Source organism: Pelodiscus sinensis, chromosome 1 (genome assembly GCF_049634645.1).
Source record: "Pelodiscus sinensis isolate JC-2024 chromosome 1, ASM4963464v1, whole genome shotgun sequence".
Taxonomy (NCBI): Eukaryota; Metazoa; Chordata; order Testudines; family Trionychidae; genus Pelodiscus; species Pelodiscus sinensis.
Window position 1 is genome coordinate 90,185,090 of NC_134711.1, and position 15,243 is coordinate 90,200,332.

A 15,243-nucleotide genomic window follows, 5' to 3' on the forward strand; every position below is an offset into this window, starting at 1 on the left:
TAGGGAAGTTGAATATATGCAATTTCTCTGACGACAATGGGGTTTCAGAGATATAAGCGAAGACAGAATTTGGACAGTAAAATCTTTTACAGGTATTGATGTACAAACTAAGAACAACATATTTTGTCTTTCAGACCTCAGGTGGAGTTTGCAGCCTGGGCCATGCTGCTTCCCATGGTTCCCCTTGACTGGAAATGGCAAACCGTGGCTACGGAACCTTTAGGTAAATAAAGTAGCACGGACCTACTAGTTGATCTCTCAATGCGGGCCCACAACCAAACTTTGGGAAACAATGGTTTAGACCAATGGTTCTCAGACTTTTGTATTGGTGATTCCTTTCACACAGCAAGCCTCTGGACTGTGACCTCCTCCTCCCCACTTTATAAATTAAACACACTTCTTTTTTTTTTACATTTAACAAAACTATAAATGCTGGAGGCGAAGTGTTATTTGGGGGTGGAGGCCAAGAACTTATGATTCCCCTTATGCAATTATCTCGTGATCCCTCAGAGGTCACGACCCCCAGTTTGAGAACCTCTGGGTGTAGACATATAATGCCATATACTCTACTGAAGAGAAGGAAGCAAAATGGTACCTGATGCTGTTGATTTGCTAGTCATTGGAGTAGGCAGGCTTTGTTCTCGTGGAGTCTGTCCCCCTTGCGAGTTCTTGTCCCACAGGTTCACGTTTTTGTAGTTATAACTGTTAGGGTCTCCCCATGCTGAAGTGCCATCATCAATATCCATTTTCCGACTGATTGATTGTGGAGAAGGTTCTTCCCAGCCACTGGGTTCCTCATCCTTGGGGGCAGCTGGCTGTGGCCCACTGTTCCAGTTTGGATTTGGAGGTCGGCCATTACCCGGAGGTTGTGGGGGCTGACCCCAGGAGCCCGGAGCCTCCTGCTGCTGCTGCTGCTGCTGCTGCTGCTGGTGCTGCTTATTCCAGGAATTGGGCTGTCGACCACTCTCATTCCATGCTGGCGTTCTTTTACAATCATCCCATCCACCCTTTGAAGCAGCATTTGCATTTGCACCATTACCCCAAGTCCCAATCTCATTTTGTGCACCTTCACCCCAACCCGACACTGGTTTGTTTCCTGCACTTTCCCAATTACTGTTTTTTGCTTGGTCAACATCCTCTCCCCAACCGTTCTTTCCTGAAGACCATCCTTGATTAGGTTGGCGTCCACCCCACCCTTGATCCTTGTTGGAATTATCATTCCAAGAGGAAGAATTCTTTTCTTCTGGTCTTCCTCCACCCCAACTAGAAGAATTGTTGTTCTTATAATCATTCCACCCTCCTGTGTTTTTGGGGTCCTTCCACTCTGTGGGAGTTGAGAGCTCACCCCATCCAGACTTGTTTTGATTGCTTTGGCTGGGTGCATCTCCCCAGCCCCCTGAGTTCTTTGTCTGTGTAGCAGAGCTCTCCCACCCCTCAGTTCCTTTATCAGTTTTCCCCTCAGGTCTTGGCATCTCTTCAATATCCCAAACTGTATCTTGCTTAATTTGAGTTTGGCCCCAGCCAGTGTTTGAAAGCACACGGGGGTCCAAATCAGTCCTGCTAAGCAAAGTCTGCAAGACTGCTTGGCAATCAGGATGTGTAGGCCGGTACGATCGGCGTCCAGAATTGTGACTGTCACTACTTCCTGCTTTGTGGTTACTTCCAGTGCTTTGACCTCCAACTTCACTTCCTGTAGAGCTGGAAGATCTTCCCCAACAGGGAGCCTGGGAATTGCCTTGGTTTTCAGGAAGGGGGTGGCCCTTTTGATTGTCCCATGCTCCAGTGCTAGAATTTGGTTGGTTTGGACCACTCCATTCTCCAATTTTAAGTTCATCAGACCCCGACGGCTGTTTCCATTCTCCCTGAGAGACCCCAGATGCCGATTTGTTCCCTTCACCCCATTTGTTTTCATTTGAGTGCTGAGGGCCAAAGTTCCAAGACCCACCACTCAAAGACCTGTTATTGTTATCCCAAGAATCATTTCTTGACCCATTAGGTTTTTGAACAGAAACTCCTTTCCAGGAGTCCTCTCTATCCTTTCCATTGTTCCCATGGTTTCCAGAATTGCTTTGTCCAGCAGATGTGTCCGTTCCAGAAGGCCCCCTAGATGTACCCCAAGATCCAACACTCCCAGCCTTTCTTTCTCCAGTGCTTTGTGAAGGGGCATCAGTGCTTCTGGAGGGGTTCCCCAAGCCCATTTCAAAGGGCATTCCCTTATTCTCCATAAGGTTTGGCGAACTTAAGTTCAAGGAGTTAGTGTTTCCATTTTTTGGTCCATCAGTGTTATGTATTTGAGCCTGTTCTCTGCCAGAGACAACAAAATTAACACCCGCGTTTTCCATCTTTGACTGCTGTTCCCTGGAGGTCTGGCCTACTGAGCTGATCTGTGCATTGGCGTTACCATTATCAGACTCCAAAATCCCTTTCCTAGAATTGCCCTCTTGAACCAGAGCTGGCCAAGCAGATGGGTTGCTATTTGGGTTAAAGTTGCTGAAGCCAGAACCAGGAACTATTCTGTCCTGCCCACTCAAATTCCTCCAATTTCCTAGTCCATTGTTACTCTCTGCAGCAGGGTTGGAAGATTGAACAGATTTAGCTTTGGGGTCAGATTTCCAGGCCCCAAGATTACATTCGTTCCCAGCACTTCCAGACTGACACTGGCTTCCTTTTCCTTTGTTACTAGTGGTGCTTCCTGGCAGAGTGCTCTTCTCTGAGCCAGGGTTTGAGGCACTGTTATTATCGGTGGTATTTTCGGAAGAAGACTCAGCGTCTTTGCTGGCAATACAAGGCCACTCTTCCATGTCAGACCCGTCTACAATCACCTTGTCCCAGATGTGAGTTGGGTTGGCATTGGTGCCATTGTTGGAGGAGGCTCCAGAACCCCAAGTGGAATTTGCATAATTTGAAGCAGCAGCACCTCCAATTGTTGAATCTAAAAAGATGAAGGTTATTACTATTTGTTACTATTTACAAGCCCCTTAAAAATTGCACTTCCAGACAACGCCAATTATTGTTTATTTTAAAATCTTGTTTTTCATGGACCTATAAACTCAGCTGACTATAACAGAACATAACTCTGGAAAATGGTATGTGAGCTACTCTTACTAAAACAATTCAGTGGTCCAGAAAAAAGATCCTCACACTCAATTTTATAGATGCGTCAAACCTTACTGAGGACTATTTCCTTTTGCTGACAGTCCTGTCATTCAACTTAAAGCAGTAATATTTTTAATAATACAAAGGCCACTGCTGATGTCAACTGAAGATTTTTATAAGGCTGGGTCTAAAATTATAATGTGCTGGACAAAATTCAGCACTGAAAATAACATTCAAATATGAGTATATGTTATAAAATTTCCTTCTTTGTTGTGTGTGTGTGTGTGTGTGTGTGTGTGTACACATGTACACACACACACCGCTGCCTCTGTGATATCCACTCCCATTCATCTGATGACATGGGTTTTACCCACGAAAGCTTATGCCCTAATAAATCTGTTAGTCTCTAAGGTGCCAAAGGATTCCTCGTTGTTTTATATTGGCTTGGCATTCAGTGGATTTGCCAAACAAGGAAAGGAAGAAAGGAAAGTGTTTCCAAAAAAATCACCTAACAGGAGGGTGGAGTATTTAACAAGTCCTCCCTCCATTCTATTACTTTATCAAACACTCTTACGTTGATTTTCTTGTTACATATTCCTTTCTTCCCCTCACTGTGCATATTATACTAATTTTGCAAAATCAGTGTATGTAAAAAAATTAGTTCAAACGTTTACTTAATTGACACACACACTTGCATTCAACATAGCCCAGAGATATCCATTCACAGGATTTACATTGGCTTACATCAGCTATAAAATCTGACTTACTATAACACTAGATCGTGAGTTCTGGCTTTGTGGTTATTTCACATGTTCCAAAGATGTGTATCATAGTAGTCTGCAAGTATTCCTCTGCTATTCCTTGTACTACCGCATTGATATCAGATTAATCTTTAAGAAAAACAAGTTTGGTCCTCAATTTAATGCTATGTTCTCTCTGGTGCGGTTTGTAATTTTTTCTGTCCAATTCTAACCTCAGTGCCTTCAAGATACCCTGCTAAAAATTTTCCAAAGATGACTATTCTCCATCTCCCCTATGTTCATTTCTTCTGTAGTAAGCCCTGATAATACTGTGGTATTTGGCAATTCTGCTTCTCCAGTAGAGCTAATATGATAAGGCAAGAAATTCTCAACAATATTTATGTGAGTATCTTGAGCATCAGGTCTACATATATGCTTTTACCATATAATTGGCACTGGCTAGAGTCATGTTAAGTCAGACCGATCTAAAAACATTTCTAATACATACTTACACACAACGGATCTCTGTTTTACTTATATATTCAAAAGTGACAAAATAGGAAGGTTCAGTTACTAATGTATTTATTAAAGACAAACAGAGTTTGTCCATACAAGCTCTATGCTTTTTCAGAGTTTGTCCATACAAGCTCTATGCTTTTTCAGTTTACTAGCTGATGTGATGGTCACTCTCTCAGCTGACCTTCCAAACCACAGTGAAGAGCTGCCCATCAATTAAATAAGCTCTTTGTCAGTAGAAGAGCCACACTACACATGAAGCTGAAACCCTCTGGTTAACTTGGACCATTGGGGACCAAATTAGATTTTCTTCAGCTGTGAAATATTTTAGGCAAGGATATATAAGGAGATACGGCTCCCGTGTACCTTCATTTCTTTCTATTTTCTTAGACTCCAACTATAGACTGTGCCATAAGAAGACTGTGGCTGTAGTCAACCATCACTCAAGGTAGTGTGGAACTGCACTGACAATCTTACAAAGAATTCCAGTTGCACATGACTAACTGTCTGCTCATGAGGTAATACCAGCAAGGCTGGGAGACTGATCAGTGAGAACTCTCTCTCTCGCTAGTGAAGAGGGGCATTTGAGTAGTAGACTAGGGCCTGGATTACACTATCCTGAGACACTGATCTAAGTTACACAACTTTGGCTATGTGAACAACATAGCTAAAGTCAATATACTTAGATCTACTTACCACAGTGTCTTCACTGCAGTAAGTCGAAAGCTGATTCTCTCCCATCAATTCTACCTGCGCTTCTTGTTCTGGTGGACTACCGGAACAGACGACAGCACACTCAGCAGTTGATTTATTATATATATCTATTAGACACAATAAATCAAATCTGGCTGGATCAATTGCTGTCTGTCAATCTGGCAGGCAGTATAGACAAGCCCTAGTTAAAGACTACAGGGCAGCTCTCCAAAACTACTCCTCAGCTCCTGAGACCAACACAAGAGAATAATTCGGCGTGCAAAGGTATATCTACTACTCTCATATTTTTACAATAGGAATAATTTGGAAGCAGTCTTGGGCCTCCTGAATGTGTTCTAACAACATCCAGGACAGGAGTGTCTGCTAAGCCACGGAATGTGTTTTGCTGCATTTTGACAAATGTTGAAAGGAAACTGTCCTCTCCAATCATCCCAAACCCCACAAATAATTTTGGGGATTTGGAGAAGGGTTTTGTACTACTAAGACCATAGCTAAGGGCCTGCTTGTAAGATCACCTTCCCTGGTAACATATGAAGATAAGCAAGCTTCTCATTTGACTGAGATGAAAATTAATTACTATTTTATAGATGAATTTCAAAGGAAGATTAAAAGTGTTACTGCTTTACATCTTAAATATAAACTATAAATGACACGTATCAGTAATTAATTCTTGGAGCTCAAGAAGTCTCCAGCCTCATGATGTTGCCTCAAGAAACAGTCTTCAAGGAGTGACCACAGAATATTCTCCCACAGGCTTAAATCAAGAAACTATCATCTTGGGTTGTACTAATATATTCCCAAACAGGTGAGAGAGCATTAAGACATCTTTTCTAAAGCATATTATCTGTAAAATGTATGCGGTTTCTTTTGTATTGGAATATGAAAAGCTGAGATGCATACTGTAAAGTTCTGCCTATACTAGTAGTATTATTTACCAAAAACTTACCACAGTAGCTAAAACTATGGCAGCAACAATGTGTGACAAGATTGGAGCCTCAGTATATGGACCACTTACTGACTCCAGCAGCTGTTTTCTGCACTGGATTAACTGAATTTGCTAAGTAAAAATCCAATCAACTGTTTAGATTAAATTCGATTAGATTGTGGTACTAAAACAACTACCAGAGATAGACAATCTATGCAGAGAAAATCCATCTTTGTTAACACCAGAATGGATGACTTGGAGTTAATAATGGTGGGTTTTTCTAGGGAGGAGAGAGGGGTTGGTAAAAAAAATCCACAGTCCTGATTTCTTGAGACATCGAGGGCTAAAATGTCTAATAAGTAGTGTTAACAAGTATGTTTCTTTATGATGGTCACTTAATAGTCTTTACCATGCAGCATCATAGACTATGCTGTTGAACGCTTCTAACTTTTCAGTAGTATCTCCAGAAACTTCTGTAAGAAGTTCTAAAATATCAGACATATGGTCCACCTTACTAGCTCCAGGGACACTGGTGAAATATTTAAGGTTGATGATAAATGAAGATTCAGAAAAGAAACAAGATGCAAAAGGATGGCTCCATTGCTACATCTAGGAGTTCCAGGGGTGTGGCAAAAATCTCTAACCCACTTCTGGATTATTGGCAAAAAATTCTATCTTTGTCCTGTATGATCATGTCCTTTATCTTGGGGATCACTGGTACTGTACAAATAATGTTTGTTTTTAAGAAAATGTTATTAAATAACAAGGTATCTTGTCAACAAGACCTTTGCCCTCCTCTGAAGGAAAAATGCAGATTTTGAGTGTGGGAAACAGATCTATCTGCAAGAGGACTTGACCGTGAAATCTTTTAATGCCCATTCTTGTTGAAGGCTGTCTGTTTCTGCTTATTTCATCCACAAATGCATTATCCTTGCATGAAAGATGGATTGCTACATGGGTTATGAGTTGACGGATGTACCCATTTCCAAAGATTGATCCCTTCTCAGCACAGACAATTTCATCAAACCCTTCTCTGGCAATCTGCAGAGCGTAACACTGGCATTCATCTTCTCCACCACATTACTTTCCTTTGAATATAGGGAATGCATTTTGAATGAAGGCTGAATTACTCTCAGTAGTTAAGTGCACATGTATAACTTGGTCTCCCAAAAGTTTCTCACAGTCAATTGGCTCAGTCTCTCCCAAAAGTTTCACACAGTCAACTGGCTCAGTAAGGCCTTTGGTGATTTGAAAGGGTTACCTCTTGCAAATACTGAGCAAGTTAGTCCATGATACAAAAAGAGACAGACATCTTGCAGGATAATTAAAACAAAGTTAAAATTGCAAACAGACTTATGAAGATAAATAAACCATCAGTCCCAAGTAGCCCTAGAGAAATACTAGTTTTTGAGGCTGAGATTATAATGATTGTACAAAATCCAAAGACAGACAACAGCCCTTCAGTCAGCTCTTCTTGTAGTGATAGCTGTATAGCTTCTGAATAGGAATTTGTGTGAGAAGAATCATGGGCAACTTCTAGAAAATACTTTGCTACTGCAACTCCCCTTTGTGACTTCTTTTCATCTTCTTCAGATCCTCAAAGATGATGTTCCAACATTGGAACAAGCATATACCACGTTATAAAGTCATACATAGTCCAAAAAGTTCTGTAGTTTGCCACTTTGACATGCATCTGACGAAGTGGGTCTTTGCCCATGAAAGCTTATGCTCCAATACATCTGTTAGTCTATAATGTGCTATAGGACTCATTGTCGCTTTTTTTGATCTATAAAGTAATTTCTGGTTGAGCATATTAATCTTCTTGGCACCTTTTAGCTTGTGGTATTTTCATTTGGCCCTTCTTTTTAAAGAAGCCATAAAAAACAATAAGATTGGTTTATTTGGGGGGAGGGAGGGGATCAAACCCTTATATAAAGGACCTGGTATAACTGGTCAGCCTACAAAGATGATGGTGAGATTAAAAAAAAAGGTTACTTACCTTCGTAAGTGTTGTTCTTCGAGATGGAATGGACATGAGCAACACATCTCGAAGAACAACAGTTACGAAGGTAAGTAACCATTTTTTCTTCTTCGAGTGAATGCTCATGTCTATTCCATGTAGGTGACTCCAAAGCAGAAACCATAGGAGGCGAGAGTGGCGTTCTAACCTTCCAAAGAACAGAGGATAGCCCTACCAAGAGCTGCATTCTCCCTAGCCTGGTAAGCCACAGCATAGTGGTTAGCAAAGGTGTGGACCAACGACCACATGGCAGCCCTACAGGTCCAGAATAGGGACCTGAGCCAAAAAAGCAGCAGAGGCGGCCTGTGCCCTAGTAGATTGGGCCATGAGGGGCGGAGCCAGAACCCCAGCCAAGCCTTAAAACTTATTTATGCAGGTTATCCAAGAAGAGATCCTCTGAGCAGATACACTGGCTGACCCTGGAGCCTCTCCATGATTGCTACGAACAACTGTGGGGACTTAGGAAATGGCCTTGTCCTGTCTAAATAAAAAGCCAGAGCTCTCCTGACATCTAGCATGTGTAGAGCCTGTTCTTTACCAGAGGCATGGGACTTATAGTAAAACACTGAGGGGTACAGCTAGACTACACCTTTCTGTCAACAGAGAGATGTAGATTAGGCACGTCGAAATTGCTAATGAAGCAGTGATTTAAATATCCCATGCTTCACTAGCATAAACATGGCTGCCACTTTTTTCAAAATGGAGCTTTTTCGGAAAAACAGCAGTCTTGACACGGATCTGTCGAAAAATAAACCCTTTTTCGAAAGAACCTGTAAACTTCATTTTTTGAAAAAAGCGGTGGCCATGTTTATGCTAATGAAGCCCAGGATATTTAAATCCCTGCTTCATTAGCAATTTTGACGTGCCTAATCTACATCTGTCGACAGAGAGGTGTAGTCTAGACACAGTCTGGGAGAAAAATGTCTTGAGACAATGTCTTTGGTAGGAAGGCGAGATGAGGACTTATCCTAACCTTGTCCTTGAAGAAGACTGTGTAAACAGGATCTGAAGTAAGGGCTCTTAACTCTGATACATGCCTGGCTGACATGATAATCACTAAAAATGACACCTTCCAGGAGAGGTACAGAAGGGAACAGGTCCCCAGAGGCTCAAGGGAGCCGGCGGGGGGTGGGGGGTGGGGGGGTGAGTCTAGTCAGGACCAGGTTACGATCCCATTGACAAACAAGTTGATGGACACGTGGATAAAGCCTGTCTAGCCCTTTCAAAAACAGATGAACCACGGATCCACAAAGAGCAGGTGAAAAGCAGAGATAGCTGCTAATTTACAAAAGAGGATTGCTCTTGAACCCTGAGATCCAGAAGATAATCCAGGACCAGTGGGACCTGGGCATCCATAGGAGAGATCCCTTTCTTGGTAGCTCAGAGAGAGAAATGCTTCCATCTAGCCAGGTAGGTTGCCCTAATGAAAGGCTTCCTACTCTCTAGCAGGATCTCCTGCACCCACTCCGAGCACTGCAGCTCCGCCACTCTAAGCATGGAGCTTCCAGGCCATTAGATGTAGAGACCGCAGATGCTGATGGCGAAGCCTGCCAAAGTCCTGCATTATCACATCTCGGTTCAGCAGGAGAGAAATTGGCCTCTCATGGAAATGCATTAAAGCAGACCCTCAGCCCAGGGGTGAGTCCATCTCCCAGGGACCCGGGACCCATCCCCATGAAAGAACAGAGCCTGGGGCACTTCCTGTTTTGGCAGGATGCAAACATGTCCAGGAGGGAAACCCTCACCTGCAGAAGATTTGGAGGGCCACATCACCCCTGAGAGACTACTTGTGGCTGGAGAAGGACCTGCTCAGCTGGTCTGCCAGTGTTCTGAGTCCCAGGAAGATAGGTGGTGAGCGGCTGAATACCTGCCTCCCATAGCTGGAGGGCTTCCTGAAACAGGAGAGGGGAATGAGCCCCACCCTGCCTGTTTATGTAAGAAACCGCTAACGTGTTGGAGAAGACAGGAACCGTTCTGCCCCTCAGCCGGGGAAGAAAGGGCTGACATGCGAGACGGATGGCCCACAACTCTCTGACACCTAAATGCAAGGAGAGTTCCTCTCATGTCCACATACCATGGATATGCATGTCGCCGATATGAGCTCCCCAACCAGTGTCGGATGCATCCATTACCAACATAAGGGTCAGAAGGGGCCTGAAGAATGGGACTCTGGTGCAGACCGCCTGCTCCTGAGTCCCCCAATCCAGGGAGTGAAGGACGTCAGGGGGGACTGTCCCCAAACCGTCCCAAGTGTGAAAGGGTGGGTTGTGAGCACGCACCAAGCACAACTGCAGCGGGTGCATATGAGGCCTGGCATGCTGAATCACCCAGCCTCCTCAGAAGGGAGATCTCTTAAATGGAGTTTGATTTGTCCCAATAACTTGACTGAAAAAGGAACTACTCAAGTCAGCTTGACTCTTCATATGACTTGGAAGCTTATAAAAGCTTCTTCCATCATCAATTGTAGTCAAGACACCCAGTCCTAAGACAAAAAAAAAAGAAGGCAAAACAAGTAGGATCATACATCCCACACGGCAGCATTCAATATACTGGGTACAACAATCTGTCATGGTCCCATTGTCCCAAAATTACGGCAAGTTCTAAAAAAAGCAACAACCGTTTATTGGAATCCAATTATCACAACAGAGGAACAAATGAAGACATCATCATTAGGAAAACCAGTTCCTAGAAATTACTTCAACCTTACAAATCAAATGTGTTTTACAGAAAACAAGTAAATAGTTTCTTACAGATTTTGTGTTAGGAAGCTAAGTCCTACTTTGGGAGGACAATTAAAAAGAATGGTCACAAGACTAAGTATGAGACCAGAAGGAGTTGTCATTTACTAAGACTAGAAATGGACCACACCTGCTATGATTCACTGCAGCTAATATCTACAGAACTTTACTTTTATGCTGATTGGAACTAAAACACTGCTGTTGTGACTATGTTTAGCTGATACAAAGGCAAAAAACTGCCATCAGCAGGAAGAGAGGTGGATTGCACCAAAGAGACTAACATGCCTACTGAACACTACTGCACATCAGCTAGCTAAGGAACAACTATTATTCCAAGCTGATGATCCACTACACTATAGTCTCCTGACCCCATGCTGCCCTAACATGTGGTTTAGCATGCAACATCACAGCAGCTAAGGAAAAGACTGACAAACCTGGATACAAAAGATTTTCTTTTCTTTATGCACTACAAATGACAACAAAACAGAAATCCCATTCAAAACAGAAAGATTACAGATTGTAAATTTTCAGATTGTAAGTTTAGGGAAGGGGATTTCTATTTGATCCTAAGCTTACACAGTACAGGTTAGACCTCACTGGTCCAACAACCTCGGGACCTTACTGGTTCCAAACAAGGGGATTTGCTGTACCAGGGAAGGTCCCTCCCCTCATGGCTGAGCTGCCACTGGGCTAGGGCTCCAGCCTGCCCCTGCTGTTGCCTCACTACCCCCGGCTCTCTCCTCAACCCTGCTACTGCCAGGGCTGGAGTGCCATGGCCAGAGCTGCGCAACTGCCCAGCTCCACTCTCTGCAGCAAGGGTAGAGGGAGGGGCATGGAGCTCTGCATCCCGGGCTAGAACTTCCTGGCTGCTGCTGGGACTGGAGGTCCCTGGCCTCTGAAGCCAGAATGCGACCAGAGCTTTATGGCCAGGGCCAGAGCTCCCTGGCTGGGGCTGGAGGTTCCCAGCCACTGGGTCCAGGAAACTCAGCTGAGGCTAGAACACTCCACCATACTGTCCATTCTTCCCCACCCCCACACACTCTGTGCTCTCCTGATGGCACTCCCACTGGCACACCTCCCTCTTCCTGGGCTGTGGTCCAGGAACATCCATGGTCCATGCCGGACCACGGATGTTGCCAGACCAGGGAATCCCAGTTAAGGGAGGTACGACCTGTACCACTAAATTAGAGAGTTGCATTACTGTGTGCTAGAAAAAGGAGAGGCAATCTTCCTATCAAAGTTCTGGTACTGGCCGCTGTCAGAATCAGGGAGAGAATACTGGACTAGACTGGACTCTGTTCCAGTGTGGCAATGACAATGTTTTGGGGGGGGAGGGGAAGGGGGCGGATTTGTGGTTTTATTTAAATAATCAGTACCCTAAAAACATTAAAAATCAGCAGCACTGGAGATCATAACAAAAAAGTAAAACAATTTGTCTAAGTTAGAAGTATTAATGCATATAACATGTGAATGATTTTACCAGATCCTTCTTCAGCTAAGCCTTCCTTACCTGTTGCAATCCCACTGTCACTCTGCAGCAGTACTCCTGCCACTGGTTGTGCGTTGTTTGGGTTTGCTCCAGGGGCTGAAGAGGGAGGAGGCCCTGCCCCACCCCCAAGCAGCATACAGGATGGCGGAGGGGGCTGTCCACGTTTCAGTAACACTTTGTGGTCCTGCTGGCAACGGAATCGCGGCGGCACCTCCCGAGGCATGTAGCGGGCGGCGCTTGGCGGTTGTCCGTTCGGCACTGCCACCCTTTTGGCATTGTTGCCACCATTGACTGGTGGCGATGGAGAGCTGCCAATTGGGCTGGCGGCCACTGGCTGGCTTGAACTTAGTTTCGTCACTTCGGGCACTAGAACACAAGAAGGAAAAAAAATTAAAATTTTGTAAGATAAACTCTCTGAAATTGAACATTGTCATGGCAATTTCCCACTCAGAATACTGTGCAAACTCAACTATCAAGGAATCTATGAAGGTAAGCAGAAGCTCCATCTTTGTCAACACCAATGATTTAGAGATTGAAATCTCAGACTGAAATTTTAAATTTCAACTGACAGTGATTAATACACATTTTGTAATTTTCCCTCCATATTTCTTAATCTTTGGTTCACTTAGTGGCAGTGTTTTGTGATGCCATATAGAAAATCTGAATTTAGTTTCCAAGCTTTTACCTTGCTCATTAAGGCTATGTGATCACTACCAAAAAAAAATGAGCTTTTCGTTGTGTTTTGTACAGCAAGGACACAGCTCATCCATGTTAGCTATCTTGCTATAAAATCATAAAGGAGAGCAGGAGAGATGGTTACTCAAGCTGATGTTCTTCAAGATGAGCGTCCCAGAGCAGATTCTTCCTAGTGGTGCATTGGGGTCGCGCATGTGCGGCACACAAGGCTCCTCCTGGCACCATCGCTCACACACGGCCACCCTCCCCTTCAGGTCCTTCTATATCCGGAACCCAGCCTGGTGGAAAAGATATGTCTGTAGAGAGACTTTGTCCTTAAAAAAAGATGGTAAATGATGGGTCTGCCATTAGGGCAGCCATCACCTACCCGACATGCTGACGTTATTGCAACTAGGAATGGCATTTTTAGTGTTAAGTGGAGAAGGGAAGATGTGGCCATAGGGTTCAAATGGAAATTTCAAGAAGGTGGCCAATACCTGATGTAGGTCCGATGGTTCCTGTGGGGCAGTAACATCAGGATATAGGGCCTGTAGGCCTTTGAGTAAGCGCTTGGTTATGGGATGTGCGAAGACCATGGTGTCATCGACGGTCACATGGAAGGTTGCTACTGCTGCAAAATGTACTTTAATTGAGCTCAAGGAAAGATGGGATTGCTTGAGATGGAGTAAGTAATCAAGGACTGTAGGTAAGGGGGCATCCTCCGTGATGTGTTACAGGAAGAAACCCAATGTACAAAGTGAGACCATTTGATAGTGTAAGTCTTCTTTGTTGTAGGGGTCCTGCTGTGTAGGATCACGTTAGTACCGGTTCTGAACATTGTAGTTCTATGCCCGTGAACCATCGAGGTACCATGCTTTGAGGTGAAGAGTGGGAAATTGTGGGTGAGGACTTTTGTTTCTGGTTGGAATAGTATGCTCGGATTGCATCAGTGTGTGATTGGGCAATGTAGGGCCATTCTGCTAAGGAGGGGAAATCACAGCTGTCAGGGCCAGCAAGGTGCTATTAGGATAACCCTCACTTTGTCCCTCCATATTTTCATGAGTACAGTACTTTGTTGAGGAGGAGAAAGGGAAGAAATGCATAGAGAAAGTGGGCATTCCACTTGAGGATATGAGATTCTTCAAGAGTGCTTTCTCATGCCCTCCCTAGAACAATAAAGTGGGCATTTTTTGTTTTGTTCTGGTAGTGAATAGATCTATGTTAGGGTATCCCCATCGTGCAAATATCTGTTAGCTCTGAAAAGTCGATCTGCCACTCATTATCTCGGAGATAGGGCTCTGCTTAGGGCACTGGGGAGATAGCACACACTTATAGAGATGCTATTAATGAGGCACCAGATCCAGAGAGCTGTGGCTTCCTTGTATAGAGAATCATGCCCCGCCTTGTCTGTTTATATAAAACACAAGGCCATATTGTCCATATATATTCTGCCGTGGGTTCCAGTGATGTGGGGAAGAAAATGCTAGCATGCAAGCTAGACAGCCCTGAGCTCCAGGACATTGATGTGTAGGGTCCTCTCTGCTGGAGTCCATAGACTCTGGATTGTGAGGTCTCTCATATGTGCTCCCCAGCCCATAAGGGAGGAATCTGTGGTGATGACCACTGTGGGTTCTGGAGTTTGAAGGAGTATGCCCCTGCATAAACTGTACGGTTTTCTCCACCATAACAGTGATCTTTTTACTTTGTTGGGGACTGACAGTGTTTTGGTCAGCGAGTGTAGGCTGGACTTGTAGGTCGAGCTGAGCCATCCCTGGAGACACCTCATAAACTGACGGGTGTTGAGGACCACAGAGTTGCAAGATGCTATGTGGCCCAGGAGTTGCAGACAGTCGTGGGCTGTGAGGCGTGGCATTATGCGGAGCAAATGAACTAGCTTGCAGATCCTCAGGAACCCGTTGGGAGGCAGGAAGGCAATGGCTGAAACAGAGTCAAGGCAAGCCCCAATTAATTGTATGGACTGAGTAAGAACTGACTTGTTCTTACTTATTACAAGTCCCAGTGATTGGAAGCATTGTTGTACCAGATGGGTACAGTGATAGGAATTGTCTCAGGTTCTTGCCTTGATGAGGGAATCATCTAGGTACAGATAAATGGTAATGCCCCATTTTCTGACGATATGTGAAAGGTTTCCTAGTATTTGGGAGCTCTGGAGGAGGTAAGACGGTTTACAGTTTCTTGAGACACCCCTCAAATTTGCGTATTGGGCTGAGGTGGGTAGTTGGAAGTATTGGCCTGGCTACATCGATGCTGCTGTCTACAATAGCCACATTGTTGGTATGGCAGGTGATCTTGCCTTTGGTAAATGGAAC

At 44.2% G+C, this 15,243-nt stretch overlaps 1 protein-coding gene across 12 annotated transcripts in view; it reads right to left on the reverse strand.

Annotated features, from left to right (window-relative positions):
* The window catches only part of TNRC6B (trinucleotide repeat containing adaptor 6B), a 259,188-nt gene that overhangs the window by 75,286 nt on the left and 168,659 nt on the right, over positions 1 to 15,243 (reverse strand). For all 12 annotated transcript variants that reach the window (XM_075912508.1, XM_075912457.1, XM_075912600.1 and 9 more), the window contains 2 exons: positions 12,260 to 12,604; positions 596 to 2,932 (listed from right to left, as the gene is read on the reverse strand). In XM_075912508.1, the coding sequence (XP_075768623.1) occupies positions 596 to 2,932; positions 12,260 to 12,604 (2,682 nt within the window). The remainder of the gene's footprint in view (positions 1 to 595; positions 2,933 to 12,259; positions 12,605 to 15,243) is intronic.